At 38.8% G+C, this 18,280-nt stretch overlaps 1 protein-coding gene across 4 annotated transcripts in view; it reads right to left on the reverse strand.

Annotated features, from left to right (window-relative positions):
• The window catches only part of Khdrbs3 (KH RNA binding domain containing, signal transduction associated 3), a 178,299-nt gene that overhangs the window by 88,745 nt on the left and 71,274 nt on the right, over positions 1-18,280 (reverse strand). For all 4 annotated transcript variants that reach the window (XR_009227193.1, XM_046449199.2, XM_046449200.2 and 1 more), the window contains exons 3-4: positions 8,493-8,609; positions 2,276-2,422 (exon numbers count right to left, since the gene is read on the reverse strand). Coding sequence is in view for 3 of the 4 variants with exons in the window: in XM_046449199.2 (XP_046305155.1) it covers positions 2,276-2,422; positions 8,493-8,609 (264 nt within the window). In the remaining variant the exon portion in view is untranslated. The remainder of the gene's footprint in view (positions 1-2,275; positions 2,423-8,492; positions 8,610-18,280) is intronic.

Consider the following 18,280-nt stretch of genomic DNA (forward strand, 5'->3'; position numbering starts at 1 on the left):
TTCATAATGATATTCTGCCTTGCCTCAGGCACAAAGCACTGGAGGCAGCCAAGAAAGGACTGCAATCCGGAGCCAAAACAAGTCTTGCCTCCTCTGAGTTGTTTTCTCAGGTACTTGTCCGGACAAGGAAAAGCTGATTAACACAGTCTTTAAAAAAATATGGAGAAAAGTTTCATATTCATGAATCTGAAGAATTAAAGATAACTTGATCTACAGTTTGAATACAGCCTCTATTAAAATCACACTACGCCGCCTTTTTATGGAAATTGACAAACTGATCCTAAATTATATATGGAAATACAAAGGAGCCAGAATATCCAAAACAAATTTGATACAGAAGAAAAAAGATGGAGAACATATACAAACTGGATTCCAGATTTACTAAAAGTATAAAGTAAACTATAACAAAAGCTACTGTAGAGCTGGGAATGGTGGTGCACTCCTGTAACCCCAGTGGCTCAGGAGGATGAGGCAGGAAGACCATAAATTTGAGGTCAGCCTGGGCACCTCAGCAAGACCCTGTCTCAAAATAAAATACGAAAGAATGAACTAGGAATGTAGCTCAGCAGTAGAGCACCTCTAGGTTAAATCCCCAGGCCTGAAAAAGAAAGAGTAGGCTGCTGTAGTAAGGATGGGAGGGTAAGTCAAAGGAACAGAAGTGAGTATCCAGAAATAAACCCTTACTTTATTTTTAGTTTATTTTCAATAATCGTACCAAGGCCATGCAGTGAGGGAAAAGATAGTCTTTACACTGTCTGGTGCTAGGACAATTGGATATCTATATGGAAAAACACAAACTTAGATCACAACCTCACACAACATACAAAAACAAAAAGTAATCAAATGAAACAACACTATAAACCATTTAGAAGAAGGCTGCAGAAAACCTTTGCGATCTTGAGTTAGACAAAGACTTATTTTGGCCAGCCCAGATTCACGGTAGGGAAATCAGACCCCATGTCTTGGTGGAAGACTGCAAAGGTCATAGGACGGAAGGTTTACTGTAGACAGCTCTGCCACTTCTTTCCCAGGAAGGTCACAGTCTTGCCATAGTTGTGTTTTACAGTCATTTTTATGAACACATGATTCATGCCTCTCTCTCATCACACACTAAACTCTATCAGGGCAGAGATCAGATCATGTCTTTATCAGTTCACATGTGTCTACCACACAGTAAGCACTGTTCATAAACTAAATGAAGAAATAAGCTGTCATATTTGCTTGTGGGAACTAGACAGAATAATCATTTTCAGGTTCCAGGTTATTAAATAACGGAACTTCATATCATGGCCTTCTGAAAACAATCAGGACTTAAAACAGTCTTCCTCTATAAATGCAATCCTTCTTTTCCTCACAAATGGCATCATCACAATTCATACGCCTCAGTGCATAAGTCAATCTACCAGCTCAGGATCACTGAGGACCCAGTCCAACCCAGTAAGCTGTTCAGCAGATGTGTCAAGCTTTTCCAAAATAAATTTCTGGAGAGACAAAATGTCAAATGCTCTAGTTTTGTGGAGGGTTTTTCTGTTTTGTTTTGTTCTGTTTTTTAATCATGAGCATGCAAATTACACAAAAGTTCTCTTCATCACTGAGATACAAATCACATGAAAGACTTACATTAACTTTTGCAACAAAGGTAGAAATGTATTCTCTTTAATGAATGACTTTTCTAGCAATGTGAGGGTGTCTGAGGGTTAAAACAGACTACCAGTTGTTCACAGGAGAGGAAATGCCTGGCCAAAGGCAGCTACACATGTGCACAGTGTGCTTGCCATCTGCTCACTGCGGTCACATCTGTCATCATATTTGCCATGTGCTGGCATTATCTGTGGGTGTTTCCGCCTCCCCTAAACTACATATTCCTTGAGTGCAGAGGCTACTTTTATTCATGTTTACAGGCCCAACACCAGCACAAGGCTATGTTGTGGAAGGCACCAATGGAACTGGGAAGAACAGTGCCCTTGGGAGGTGGTCTCAGGGTCATATAAAAGCTTACAGCTTGGAGTGGTTAACCCTGAACTAGTGGCTGTGCTCTTCACACTCTCCAGCCATATAAACCTAGCAGTGCTGTTCTCTCAAATGCCCTAGCCCACATATAAAGAAGAGAGAATCCCAAGTAATTCACAAAGGCACCTACTTGACATGACCAGTTTGAAGCTTTTTAACAGCTAAAGAGCAATGCAAATAACAACCACTGGCAAGAATTATCAAGGACTATAATAAAGAAACAACTTTAAAGTACCAGTTAACCATCAATAAGATTTGTACTAACAGGAATGAGGAACTTTTTGATTTCTTCCAAGGCATGGCCCATCCGGGCATAGGCTTCTGCTGGTGGGGCAAAGACTTCAATAAGGACATGGAGATCATCATTGAGGTGGAAGTACTTTGCTTCTCCACTTTTCCTCAATTCTTCTTCCTGAAGAAAGAATATCAGGTTTAAAAATGTGTCATTATAAGAAAAGGAAAAAAAGATGAAAACTCCCCAAAGCTTATCAGAACGTGGCTGTCACAGAAGATTCACTTAATAGCAAACACTGTCCCCAAGACAGAACCTTTACACTGCACATCTGATCCTGCCACCCCAGGACCCACCCCAGGCCTTCTTCGTGTTCTTCAACCTGGCTGGACTCCCACTCCCTTCCACCCTGGCTGTGCTCTGTGCCCCACAGCATCTCAAAGCCTTAATGTTTCTTCATTCTTTTCTTCCTCCCCTCCCTAGAAGGTGATATCTATGGGACAGAAACCATGACTGATTGTCTGATGATGAATTTCTCATGTCTAGAAAAGTGTGTAGAACCAGGAGGTGTTCAACAAGTGTTTGCTGAGCGAATGGCTAAACATCATCATTCATTCTGAATTCATGGGCACATTCATCTCCATGCCAGGCACGATGAGAATAAAATAGTAAAATGTATGAAATGCAATTTTATACTAAGACAAGGTTTGAAAACTTTTAAAATTTTATACAATTATGAGAATATTTGCTTAAATTTTTGTTTACATAATGAAGTTCAAGGAATATTAAGGTGGAGGAACACCTGTTTAAGGGACTACTGATTTGGTTCCATTACCCACCTTTTCCTAACTGTCTATTACAGTTCCTGATTCAAGAATTACACTTCCAGATTTCTAGAATCTGTGTCTTCCATTAGTCTTTCTTTAGTGTATCTTCTTTTTCAAAAAATCTATCCCATAAGAGAATCCCAGGAGTTCCTGCAACAGTTCCTTTTAATTCCAACAGGAGCTCAGGGGCCAATGATGCAAATGCTAGAGGAACATGATTTCATCCCTTGATTCTGCCCTTTAAGGTTTTAACTTTGCTTAACTAATTTAAATTATTATGAAGAAAACAAAGATTAAAAACTAGAATATGAAAAGGACATGAGATTTAATCAGATGCTCCTGAATCTTTGCTATCCTGGTCACCAGCTAGGTGAGGTTAGACAGATTATATGTGATCCCACACCTAATTCACAAAATGAGTTTGGTGGTGGTAACACTTGTACGTCAATGTAGAGCCATTGAGAACACAAGGGATACCATTATATAAACGCCTGTAGAAAGAAGATAGTGTGTCTACTGTCTAGTACATTGCATAATATACAGTGGGCACTCATTCATTCTAGTTTCCTTCCCATTTTATGGAAAGTGAATTAGAAGTTGAAAAAAAATGGAGAATAAATATAAGCTACCATAATATTCAAAACACTTCCTTGGAAATTTGTCTTCAGTTTTATGAAGAGCCTATTCTTTTATGTCAACTCTTGGTTGTTTTAATCAGAACATTCCAAACATTTGACCAGAAACTCTTCTGTTTCATAGCTGCAACTTTAAAACTTGGATTCTGTCCACTGTAGTTCATTTCTCCTAGCACAAACTTCTGGGGAAAAAAAAAAATTATCTTTTCCTAATATGATAGCAAAAAATGATTTAATTAGAGATTATAATTGTTGGTTTTATATTCTCCTTTTTGTCACACACTCAAGCTGTAACAGGAAGGATGTCTTAAAACTATATTCATTCCTCAATCCCACAGTAAAGAGTTCTCACAGACCATTCTGTGGACAGAAAACAGGGTATTGTTTGGGGAAGAACACAGACTCTGTAAAGACCTGCATTTAAAGCCCCAATACATCATTTACTGTATGATGCTGGTCAGTCACTTTATCCTCATCTTACAGGAGTGACTTTAAATGGGGGTAAGCACAGTGTAGTATCTATCTCACAGGGTTGTTAAAATAAGGAGTAAACACACACACACACACACAAAACCCTGAGAATCCTGCCTAGCAGATCAGCCTCCATTAAGTGGACATGGAGAAGTACAGCAGTGATGTGGGCAGAACATCCAGCAGGATGCTTGGCACAGACAGAATCCCAACAGATCCCAGCACTGCTGTGCTCTCAGGCTACACAGTCAGCTGAAGTCTGTCCATTGAGACTCATACGATTTTTATCAATGTAGCAAATAAAAGAGGAAAATGAATTAAGTTCTGCTTAGACATTTTAAAATAGTGATCACTCTGATAATATAAAGGGATGAGATACTTTAGAATGAGATTTTGATAGTAATGTGATTCGCATTAGAAATAAACATATTATTAAGTGAATTTAATTTCTGCAGATGAAAATTGAACCAGTAAAAAGGACCAACTGAAATCAATATTGAAGAGTCTAAGCAGTAAGTATCTCATTATAATATAGCAGACGGAATACTGGTAATATCCATTTAAGTAGTACACCTGTTACTTAAGCTGTCACCTGTGGTCATATTCAGTGAAATGCTTTCAAAGGTTGGAATAATGTGCAACCGTAGAGTGTGACAGGCCAGAGTAAAAAGTGCTGGGGTGGAGTGAAGTGGGATGTTTCTTTCTGTATTCAAGAGTTTAAAGGAAGAAATGAGAGACTTGGGCTTGCTATGATTTGGATCTTAAGTGTCCCCAAAAGCCTGTGCATCCAAGACTTAGTGTCCAGGGAGACGCTACTGAGAAGCAGTGGAACCTTCAGGAGGTGGGCCTGGTTGGACACCATCAGGTCACTGTGTGCATGCGTGAAGGACAGAAGAGAACACAGTCCCTTCGACTCTGTTTTCCTGGCCACGAGGTGAGTGGTTTTTCTCTGCTACCACCTCTAGTCATGATGTGTGTCTGGTCACAGAGCCCAAATGAACAGGGCCAATCATGGACTGATACCTCCAAAACTGTGAACCCAAAATAAACTTTTCCTATTTTTAAGTTGATAATTTTAAATATTTGCTATAGTGATGGAAAACTGACTACTACAGGGCTTTATTTTATCATTCTAAGATCAGGAAAATCCTAGAAGGTCTTAGTACTCATAGCTGAAGGCTGATGGAGCCCTCACTGTAGAGTCCAATCTTGTATAATGTGAAAGACGACACAGGGACCAGTCTCTTCTCTTCTGTGAGTTTAGACCATCCAAAGCCTAAGACCCCACAGAGCTCCACACAGCAGAAGCGTTTCTGGTAAGGCTCTTCCTACACTGCCTGAACAGAAGGGACAGTCCCTGAAGGGAGACGGCCATTCCCATGCTTCATTCCCACTACTCCTTACCACCTCCTGGCCTGCAATAAGCTCCTACCTACCATACTCTTGCTCCATGGTTCCAGAAAAGAATAACTGAGTTAAATCCAGAACCACTAGATGTAGTACTAGTAACTGCCACATCTCCTAGTGAGTGACACTTCTTCCTAGTCTTCCCAACAAGGTTCTGAAACTTTTTACTAGAGTAAGTATATAATGAGAATAAATAGACAGTGTGAGTACTAACAGAACTGAGTCTGACCAAATGCTGCTTCACCAAGGGCCACAAGTCAGAGTGGGGAGTGTGAAGTCAAGAGACATGGATTTCTGGTCCTGGTCCATTGAGAGTGGGCAGAGTCGACTGTAAATCCACAATATATGCTATTCCTCTAGTTGCTGGGTGTCTTGATGGAGTTAAGAATGATCAGCTAATGGAACCCTCCTTTTGATCTGGTGACCCATGTGGTCAAAAACACAGAAATGAAGGGATTAACGAATGAGTGATAAGTGATGTGGAAAAGAGGTCCAATGTGTAAAAACAGGGTGTCCCAAGCAGATGCAGAGCTGGTCCTCAGTGACCACATACTCTAGAGGACTCACTTGGCATATGCTCAAGTGTTTCACTTTCGATCCATCTCAGTACTGTTCAGAGTATTCATAAACAAAGGGACCACAGAGACAGGGATAGTGTTTATATACTATTTCACTACCAACTCTCTTTTTAAGGATGACTGGCTACTGACATTACTGAGTGCTCTATATGCCAACAGCACAGAAGAGCCACAAGCCCTTGATATGACAACATAATTGAAAGGACACTAAATCCTGACAGCAAGCTAAAAATGTTTAGGGTCCCCTTTGTATGGGAATAGCCAGGTACTAACTGTAAATTGGACCCACAATCTAGATAAAGATTTGCCTCCCTCACTTCACACAAAATACTGCTTCTGACACAGATCTCCCTCAACAACAAAAATGTGGAACAATGGACTCCCAGGTCTGTGGGCTTCACTGCTCATGTCATATACTCATGACCAGACGGCCTCACTGAGAACTGAATCAGGGCACCAGCAAGTGTGGAGTGTTTTCCTATAAGACATACACAATTTCTCATAAACTGGCCAAAATATGGTTACGTTTTCTCCTACTGCAACAAAAGATGATTTAGGGGAATTGCAGTACCATCATTCAGGACAGCAAGGCCCAGTGAATAGTGAAGAAAGCTTAGGCATGCATTAGGATCATTCCAAACAATTTTTTATTTTTTTAGTTTCTACCCTAAATATGTCTGGGAATCTCTACTTTTTTTCCCCCTAAAATCTTGAGAAGTTTAATGAGGTAGAAGTTTAACAATAGTGAAAACACTCTCCTTATGAATCTAAAAAAACGTATCTACAAACTATTGGTCATTTCCTTGAATTGTTAATTTTTTTAATTTTTAATTTTAATTTGTTCTACATGACAACAGAATGCATTTCAATTCATGTTACAGATAATGAGCACAATTTTCATATCTCTGGTTGTACACGAAGTAGAGTCACATCCTTGGTGTCTTCATACATGTACTTAGGGTACATGTATGGCCTTCACATTCCAGAGTCTTTCCTATCCCTACACCTGCTCCCTTCTCTTCTCTCTCCCTTTCCCCTTTGCCCTATCTAGAGTTCATTAAACTGTTTTCCCATGGGTCTGACACATTTTCCATTACTGTGGTGGAAAAACTGGCATAATGGAGTCAGAAGAACATGGTTTTATTACCTGTGAGGCAAATAATATAATGAATGTCTCTGATTAAGCTAGATAATAACTTGAGTTCTCTTTGTTTTTTTTTTATATGTGAAATAAGAAAAATGTTGTCTTCTTATATTTTTTCCCAAAGCAAGCAAAGGCTGATATATATAAAATGTCTCATGCTGTGCCTGACCCTCAGTGGCTCTTCAAAAAGCATATAGTGGCTGTAGTTATTATAAAAACTATTACTTTAGATGGACTTTGTGTGTGTGTGTGTGTGTGTGTGTGTGAAGAGACTGGATTTCATCTAAAAACCTTTCACATCTAATTCTCTCATTGCCTGACATTTCATGGTAGGTGATCGTGGAATGTGGATTTGGTTCTTGGTAATATAAATCTTTTAATCAGAAGAAAACAAGTGACAAGAGAGATCAATGTAAGTGGCACAGATTATGGTCTGTGGAAATATCTTTCAAATTTTTAAGAAAGCGATCAATAAAAATAACTCAGTAACTTTTAGCTTGTTGAGAACAATTATGTTTTAGAATAGTAAACAATAATAGAAACATTTCAAATCAATTTTAATAACTTCATAAAATACATAGGATATCAATTAAAGGTCAAAAAGAAAAAAGAAAGCTATATACACTATAAACTCAACTATACTTAACTAAACTCATGCATTACTTAACCCAGGGGTAAATTCTTAGAAATGCATGGTTAGGCTTTTTCCTTATGCAAATGCACAAAGACAACCACAATATCACTAGGGAATATAATCTCAAAGGACCACTGTCACATGTGTGGTTCATCATTGACAAAACATCATTATGCAGTACATGACTGTGAAAAAGTCCTAAAGGAACTAGTCTAAGCTGCAGTGATGGAGAGACCACAGGTAACATTTATTTCTCTTCCTGGTAATTCTAGTACTATCATACTACCTACAAGGTGACATAGTACTCTTGAATAAAAAAAGAAAAAAGCATTACCATTGTTACAAATACAGGTTTAAGATACCACCTATTTTTAAATTGGTCAGAGTGACTTCACTTTCTAAAGAGCATCACAAATCACCTCACATAAAATTTTCATATAGTTCCAGCTGAGACCCCTGGTTAGCTATTGCAGACCAGGTATTAACACGATGGATGATCTAAAGGCCCTTGACACCTGCCCAGGAAAGTGGCCACTGTGTATGATGCGCATTACCTTTGACTTGTCTCTCATGGAGCCTTTTCCCAGGATGGACATTTTTGTCAAAGTTTCTTCTTGTAAACGCTTCAGAGAATTGCCACGAGGACCCAAAAGTTTCCCCACAAAGTTGAACTAGGAAAAACAAATCAACCAACCATATTTGTAACATTCATATCTTAAAGCAATTACCAAACTTGAACATGAGGAAACACTATATAGTATGTGACATATCACTCATTAATAACCAGTACTTACTTCCTGCTATGTGCATCATACTGTGATGTTTTCCACAAACCATATAAAGTGGTACTGAAAACTGTAAAATTTTAAGAGATATAATTTATGCCCATCGCTTTAAGTGATGCCTTTATTTCATAAATTGTGAATGGACTTAATTCCCCAGAATTTCTGAATCACTATCCTGACTATCAGAGACCAACAGTGCTGGGAATGCAGATGAAGAAAATGATATCAGGTTCACTGTGATATGCACTAGCCTGGTCACTATATAAATTCAGTTATCCAGCCAATGTGTGGACGGATCTAGACGAGTTCTTAGGCATTCAGTGGCAACAGAAGCTTTACAACAAAATCCATTAATCTCTTCCAAAATAACTAGATATGAGAAGGCGGGCGATTTATTCAACATAGATGCCTACAGTTTACTTAACAAGCAGAGTAGAAATAAATTAAGAGGATGACCTCTGAGGTTAAAATGTCATGCCTTAAAACTGGCTTTTCCACTTACCAGCTAAGTAACCCTGGGCAAGCCACCTAAACCTGTCTGTGTCAGTTCCCTCATGGGTAATATAGGAATGACAACAAGACTGACTTATCCTCCTAGGGCTGCTCTGAGGACTAAGTGTGCCGATATCAATCAACCAATTTCCCTTAGAACAATACTTGGCAGATAAATACATGCTGAATGATAAATGAACTTACTGTTTTGAATATACCAGGGATTTAACCGAGGGGTGCTTTACCACTGAGGCACAGTCTTAGCCCTTTTTATTTATTTATTTTTTTTTAATTTTGAGACAGGGTCTTGCTAAGTTTCTTAGGGCCTCACTAAGAGGCTGGCCATGAGCTTGCAATCCTCCTGTCTCAGCCTCTAGAGTTGCTAGGATTATAGGCATGAGTCACCACACCCAGCTTTAATCAATATACCTTGAATAAAATAATTTTTATTAGGAATTACATAAAAATGTTAAATACTTTACTATAATCAAGGTAAATCACAAATGCTTCTGGCTCCCAAATAGAAACTCAATCTGTTTATCAGGAGAAAACTGTTCCTGTTGCAAGATTCTTGATTGTAAACTCAAATACAGTTGCCACTTCTTCAATGATCTATGCCACTGTTGTGTTTTGCTGTTTTTAAAAAAAATAGTTCCCCAGTTTATCTAATTATGACACTTGAAATAATTTTCTTGAAATTAATTAATACTTTAAAAAATCAAAATGCTATTTTTCCTTACCTACTTTTAGTTTTTTTTATTTTCAACCAAAATTCAAATATATATTTTTAACCTTCACATAAAAATATTTTTTTTGCCCCTTTCAATGCTTTATTCACTCAATTACTCAATACAATTTTACTCTATAGGTTCTTTTTATTTCTTTTTATCATTAGTTGTTCAAAACATTACATAGCTCTTGACATATCATCTTTCATACATTTGATTCAAGTGGATTATGAACTCCCACTTTTACCCCGTATATAGATTGCAGAATCACATCGGTTACACATCCACATTTTTACATACTGCCATATTAGTAACTGTTGTATTCTGCTGCCCTTCCTATCCTCTACTATCCCCCCTGCCCTCCCCTCCCCTCCCATCTTCTCTCTCTACCCATCTACTGTAGTTTATTTCTCTCTTGTTTTTTTCCTCTTTCCCCTCACTTCCTCACACTTCAGATAGAGCCCTAATATCCAGAGTATACAAAGAACTCAAAAAATTAAACAATAAGATAACAAATAACCCAATCAACAAATGGGCCAAGGACCTGAACAGACACTTCTCAGAGGAGGATATACAATCAATATACAGTACATGAAAAAATGCTCTCCATCTCTAGCAGTCAGAGAAATGCAAATCAAAACCACCCTAAGATACCATCTCACTCCAGTAAGATTGGCAGCCATTATGAAGTCAAACAACAAGAAGTGCTGGCGAGGATATGGGGAAAAGGGTACACTTGTACATTGCTGGTGGGACTGCAGATTGGTGCGGCCAATTTGGAAAGCAGTATGGAGATTCCTGGGAAAGCTGGGAATGGAACCACCATTTGACCCAGCTATTGCCCTTCTTGGACTATTCCCTGAGGACCTTAAAATAGTGTGCTATAAGGATACTGCTACATCAATGTTCATAGCAGCACAATTTACAATAGCAAGACTGTGGAACCAACCTAGATGCCCTTCAATAGATGAATGGATAAAAAAAAAATGTGGCATTTACACACAATGGAGTATTACTCAGCACTAAAAAATGACGAAATCATGGCATTTGCAGGGAAATGGATGGCATTAGAGCAGATTATGCTAAGTGAAGCCAGCCAATCCCTAAAAAACAAATGCCAAATGTCTTCTTTGATATAAGGAGGGCAACTAAGAACAGAGCAGGGAGGAAGAGCATGAGAAGAAGATCACCATTAAACAGGGATGAGAGGGGGGAGGGAAAGGGAGAGAGAAGGGAAATTGCATGGTAATGCAAGGAGACCCTCATTGTTATAAAAATATTCTTTGCTTTTCATTATTTAAATATGCTTCTATGTCAACGTTAAACTCCACAGAGTTTATAAACTCAAGAGCTACTAGAAGGTGTGTGTCAGGTGGGCAGTGTCCTCACCCACCCACCCATCTTATTCTTGCTTCCCATCTCCTCTGCTTCATCTCTCTGCCACTTACATTATGTAGATACTAGACCTCCCGAGTTAGATCTCTAAGTTTCTCTCTTATTTTTCCTGATTCTATTTTATTTTCTGGAAGATTTGACTCCATTTCTTATATATCTACAGATTCTCTCATTTCTGCAATCAAATGTTAAAGCAATAGTACGACTTTGCTGCCATTGCTTCCTTTTATGGTATTTTATTTTTATTTTGCAGGAAAAAAAATAGAACTTCTTTTCTTTCTGCAGATGTTAATGTCAGGGCCCCTCTATGCCTTGGAATTTACAGAATGTGCTTCTTCCTTTGGATTCCTTCCTTCCTCCGATTGAGAGTTGGCTCCTTATACCTTCTGGACTGTCCTGGAATGTTGGGTGATCCTCTCCTTCATTCTCTTGGAACACACGGAGGCTCTAAAATGCTGACTGGGTTCTGCTGTCATCCACAGGGCTGACAACTGGTAGACTACACTGTGAATGTGCAAGCCCATTTTTTCATCAAGAGCTGCTCAAATTCAGTATCTACACTTCCCTGTCCTGGATAATGCATTTCACTGAAGGGAATCCCCCAGTCTTCTGAGAGGAGGCATTTACCTGGCTGCCAGATCCTGGGAAGCCATCCTTCAGCATGCAAGCTATTAAGGATGCAATCCCCCTGCACTCTACGTGACATCTCATCTAAGCCCTCTGTCCTATTAGGGTGGAAGACTTCTCTACCTCGACCTCTTCAGAAAACCCACTCTGTCCTTTACTAGGGTGTGGAAAGGCAGACAACTGGCTTCAGAGATGGGAAAATGTCTGGCAGTACTTCTTGTTCCAGTGCTATCCTCTAAATCCACCTTATAGACTGAAATCTAAAGCTCCTGAGTCACTGCAAAGTTCCCCCAAACAGGGAGCATGCTGTGGCTGCGCATGGCAAGCTGAGGGCACCCAGTTCTCCATCATTTTGAGACGTGACCATCTACCACAGGTTTGCAGGTACCAAAATTTTACTGACATTATCTTTTGTTGTCTCACTCGTCCTGTCTATCTTCACAGATTCATCTTTTTTATTCATTTATATTAATTTTAGAAGGTTCAAGAATGGAGTAAAAATAAATTTCTGTGATTATACAGTCATATTCACATTATGTCCTAAATGGCCTAACTTTATTAACTGATAAAAATTAAGAGGCATTAGAAAACATTCAGTCTACACATCTAAGTTGATAATGAAGAAACTGGTATATACAAAACAGTATGATTTGATCCAGGTAACTTGAAAAAACATAGGATTCTGGGTGAACATACAGAAATCAGTAAACACGATATACCACATCAACAGAATGAAGGATAGAGCCCTATGGCCATCTCAAAGATGCAGAAAGGCATTCAATGAAATTCAACATTCTTCATGATAAAATCACTGAAGAAACCAGGTGCAGGAAGATTATCTCTCAGCGTAACAGAGGCCATGCATAAGAAGCTAACCTTACACTGGATTGAAAAAAAAAGCTAAACACTTTCTCTCTAAGATCTGGAATAAGACAAGGAGGTTCACTTTCGCCACTTTCATTTAACATTGCATGAAAATTCTAGCCAGAGCAACAAGGCAAGAGAAAGAAAGAGTCAAACTGCCACTGTTTGTAAATGACATGATCTTATGGAGCAAATCCCAAAGAATCCACCAAAAAACTATTAGAATGAAAAGGATTTAGCAAAGTTGTAGGACACAAAACCACTATACAAAAATCAGTAGCACTGCCATAAGCCAACAGCCAATTATCTGAGATAGAAATCAAGAAAGTAATCTCATTTATAATAGGTACAATAAATAAATAAAATTCCTAAGAATGAATTTGATCAAAGAAGTGAATGATCTCTATAATGAAATTACAAAACATTGATGAAAGAAACTGTAGAAGGCACATAAAACCAAAAGTTCATCCTGTTTATGGATTGGAAGAAACCATATTGTTAAAATGTCCGTAGCACCAGAGCAATCTACAGATTCAGTGCAATCCCTGTTAAAACACCAATGACATTCTGCACAGAAAAAGGAAAAAAAAAATCCCAAAACTTGTATGAAACTTCAAAAATCCCCAAATAGCCAAACAGCCAAAGCCATCTTGAGCAAAAAGAACAAAAGCATGATGTATGACATTACCGCCTTCAAAATTTACTACAAAGCTATAGTAATCCAACAGCATGGCTATGGCATAAAGGCAGAAATAGGAACAAAGTGAACAGAATAGTGAGCCTAGCAGTAAACCCACATCTCCAGCCAGCTGGTCTTCACCAAGGTGCAAACCCCACCCAACAGAGGAAGGACGGTCTTTCTAATAATCGGTGCTGGGAAAGTTGGGTATCTAGCTGCAGAAGGAAGAAACTAGACCCCTAACCTTTACAGCTACAAAACCAACTCAGATGGACTAAAGACTGGAGTGGAAGACCTGGAACTCAGACAGCATTACATGAAAACAAGGAAAAGCTTCGGGACGTTTAAATGGGCACAGGAAACAAAGCAAAATACCAAATGGGATTATATCAGAAACCTTCTGCAGAGTAAGGAAAACGATGATCGATGATCAGAATGCAGAGACAAACTAAAGAATTGGAGAAAATATTTGCAAACTATATTTCTGATAAGGGTTAATACCCAGAATATATAAGGAACTCAAGAAACTCAATGGCAAAAACACCTGATTAGAAAATATTTCTTAAAAAAAAAACAACATAAAAATGGCTAATAAGAAAATGAAAAAATTTCAACATCACTAATCAAAGTCAAATTAACCCACTTTGGTAAGAATAACACTGCATACTGTTGGTGGAAATGCAAACTGGTACAGCCACGGGTACTGAGGGTTCTTAAAATGCTGAAAATAAACCACATAAGATTCCCTACTGGTTCATATCCAAAGGAAATGAAATCAGTATACAGAAAAGACATGTGTGCTTCCATGTTCACTGCAGCACTATTCACGACAACCCAAGTGTGCATCAACTGATGAGTGGATAAATGCGGCACATTTATGCAAAGGGACACCAATGAGCCCTCACAAAGAAGGAAACGCCAAAACATCCATGTTTTGTCAACATGGATGGAAAGAAGTACATTTTGTTAGGTAAAACAAGCCAGGAACAGAAAGACAATGCTTCATGTGGTCACTACTGAGGAACAAAGGCCAAGGGATGGGAAAGGTTTATTATTTACTGGTATTAAGTTAAGAACAAGACTATGTGATTTTTTTTTTTCCTATCAGGGATTGAAACCAGTGGTGCTTAACCACTGAGCCATATCCCCAGCACTTTTCTATATTTTTTTGAATATAGGGTCTAATTGACCTGCGTAGGGCCTTGCTAAGTTCCTGAAGCTGGCTTTGAACTCACAATCTTCCTGCTTCAGATTCCCGAGCAGCTGGGAGTATAGGTATGTGACACACAATGCACCTGGTGTGATGCATGTTTACAATAAAGGATACTTTGTTTTTAACCATAAACAAACAATAAGTGTTTGAGGAGATACACTTAATCTGACTTGAACATTATACAATGTGTACATGTATCAATGTATCACCTGGTACCACCCCATTAATACATACAACTGTTAGGTTTTTACTACGGACAAATAAATTAATTTTTAAAAATACCTTTCAAGAATTGATTGTCCTCCAGTTTGGGCCATTATCAAGATGTCTACAAAAGTTTTGATGAATAAAGTTATATACTGATGGAGCAGAGAGTAGGGAGAACATTGGGCTAAGTATAAAACTAATGATGAGTCAACTGTATTTCATTTGTTGCTGTAATAAATGTTTTACATAATAAAAAAGCCATAGGATTCTATGTATTAAAGACATAAAATCATTTTATATGATTTTATAAACCCTTAGGATTTCTTTCTTCATTTAACTACTAGCCTTTGTTTACAAAAAAAAAAAAAAAAACCCTAAATGAGAACTTCACTATCAGAAACATTAATGCTTTCTTTGTTCTTGACTCTACTCAACCCTACACTGTGTGTCAGCTGGAGCTCTCTAATCAGATTAACCCTCCTAAATCTCAGACCTTCAGTCTCCAGCACAGGGATCATGTATGTACCATGGGTGTTTGTTGAATGAACTAAGTAAGAAAATATATAAAAAATACCTACAAGAAGAGCCAGCAGATTATCTAAACTTAAAATGTAACAGACCAATGAATTTAACTACTGTGGACATGTGGAATTTTCTCTGAAGACACCACCTTATACTGAGCTGACTTCCCTCCATCCATAAAGCTACTTAGGGAGCCAGCACACCAACCAAAAGGGCCAGGCCCAAGCCACTCGGGGGTCCAAGGACCTGATGTCTACTTGGACGCTTGGGATTCTGAGGCTCAGATTTTTTATGTAATTTTTTTTATTAATATAAGACAGCAGAATGCATTACAATTCTTATGACACATATAGAGCACATTTTTTCATATCTCTGTTTGTATACATAGTATATTCACACTAATTTGTGTCTTCATACATGTACTCTGGATAGTAATGATCATCACTTTCCACCATCATTAATTACCCCATGCCCCTTCTTTTCCCCTCCCACCCTTCTGCCCTATCTAGAGTTCATCTAATCCTCCCAAGCTCCCCCTCCCTACCACACTATGAATCAGCCTCCTTATATCAAAGAAAACATTTGGCATTTGGTTTTTGGGGATTGGCCAACTACACTTAGCATTATCTTCTCTAACTCCAACCATTTACCTGCAAATGCCATGATTTTATTCTCTCTTATTGCAGAGTAATATCGATTGTGTATATATGCCACATTTTTTTTATCCATTCATCTATTGAAGGGATCTTACTGTGCCCACGTCCTCTGAGCTGGGCCACACTGATGGCAATGTACTCAACTGCTCACTCATCCCTCAAGCTACAGGTTGCATCACCTCCCTTGGGCATTTGCGAATAAGTAAGTTTGTTTGGCTAACAACAACTGGGGTCGCTATTGGGATTTAGTGTACACCACGGCAAAGGCCTTGATGTCACGCATCAGAAATGATGAGCTGCCCTGCACAAGGGAGCAGGGCCCTGTATAAAATGCCAGCTGTGCCCATTGAGAAATTCTACTCCGCAGAAGACTCACCAATAAGGGTCACCTCCTATTAGATTGGAAGCTCTCACTACTGTCCTCTTGGTTCATAAGTTCAGTTCCTCAGTGGATTCTATAAAACACCCTAATATAGTTAAAAAAAAAAAAAAAAAAGATTAAACTTGGTCTGTGAAGCAAGCCTGTAAACCCAGTGACCTAAGAGGCTAAGGCAGGAGGCTTCCAAATTTGAAGGCAGCTTAATCAACTTAGCAAGACCCTGGAAATGGAGCTCAGTGACAGAGAGCAGCAGGGTATAATCGCCAATACTGCAAAACAAAGGAACATCTAAAACCAAAAACCAAACTAACAAAAAACCTTGAGAATAAAAAACTTTACAAAATCCCTTGAGGTAGCCACAGTCAGCATTCTCAAGAAAAGTCATAAGCAATAGTTGGACCAAGAGAATATTCTAAACTCTTTAGATGTCATCTCCCCAGCCATGGGTCCTGCAAGCCCTCCTCAGGGCCCGCTGCTGTGGACTTCTGAGCAAGTCGCTGGGATATGTTCTCCCTCTAACCAACGAGCATATAGTAGTTCCAGGGCTCGGTTTCACCACATTTACTGGTGTGGTGGCTTGTGAAAGCCATTAGACTTCAGGTTGCTGGGGAGATGAAAACATCAGGCAATGTGCTGAGTACCGTGACACTGCTGAATGTCACCTGAATTCGGTCTGTACTCGAGAACAGCAATGATGGTTCAGAGAGCTCTTTGTGTTCCTGGAAACAGCTTACTGCAAAAGACCTCTTCCCCAGATGATGGGACTCACAGCCATGGATTTACTTATGACAAGGCGAGCCACAGACCCTCTAAATTCCTATTCTTTGTCCCACAGAAAAGTAGATACAGAAAAGGCTATATTCTGTGGCTTGACTAAACTTCAGTTTGGCTTCTCTGCCCAGTTCCCTGAACTATGATTTACCCACAACTTGAGCCAGTTGAAAAGCCCCTTGGAAAAAGGGCCAAGTTCAGGATAAAAGACTCTGACTGCTGCCGCATCCTGCCTCAGCTATCCATTCATCCCACCTGCCCACACCTGGCAGCCTCCTTCACTTCTCCCCATAAAAGCCCTGTCTGCTTGCCTCTGAGAGGTGCCCTATAGTCTCACCCTCAGTCAGGTCTCCCACTGTATTAACCTCTTTCGCCGAGTGCAGAGATCCTCTCTATGTTCTAGCAATAATCCTTTCAAATAAAGGCTCTCCTTATTTAATTCCAGATTTATGTACTTGACAACTATATCTGCAAGATAGATTGTAACAACTTAATACATTTCAACATTCATTTTTATAAATAATTTCATGTGTCTAAGTAAATTCATCACTCCATTAGTCAATATGCATTTACTAATAATTTCATTGGTTCATCTGCATTGAAAGTGAAATGTTATCATTTCTAAGACCAATGGTTTTCTCCAGATGCCAATTACTAAACAATATAATCATACTCAACAAAACTAAAATTGTAAATAGAAAAATTTTTAAGTCATTACAAAAACGGCAAACTAACAACTATAAGCATATTTGAGTTTCACTACAAAATCAGACTGCCCTATATATATAAGCCGTGATTGTGATATTTTTCATTGGCAAAGACCAAGTGCCTTTCTGAACTATTCTTAATTGAGCTAAACTCTATTTGTGGCTTGACAATGTTCCCTGGGGAACAATTAAGTTAAGCTGTCATTTCACAAACAACTCAACCCGAAGAACATGGCATGGTCTTCACTAAAAGGTTCCCCTTTCCCTTAACTGGGTGCTCATCAAAAAGCTGATAGTGGAACAAAGGGATGCTTTAC

Source organism: Marmota monax, unplaced genomic scaffold (genome assembly GCF_021218885.2).
Source record: "Marmota monax isolate L192 unplaced genomic scaffold, Marmota_monax_Labrador192_F-V1.1 WCK01_AAM20220418_F8-fsc00073, whole genome shotgun sequence".
Lineage (NCBI taxonomy): Eukaryota > Metazoa > Chordata > Mammalia > Rodentia > Sciuridae > Marmota > Marmota monax.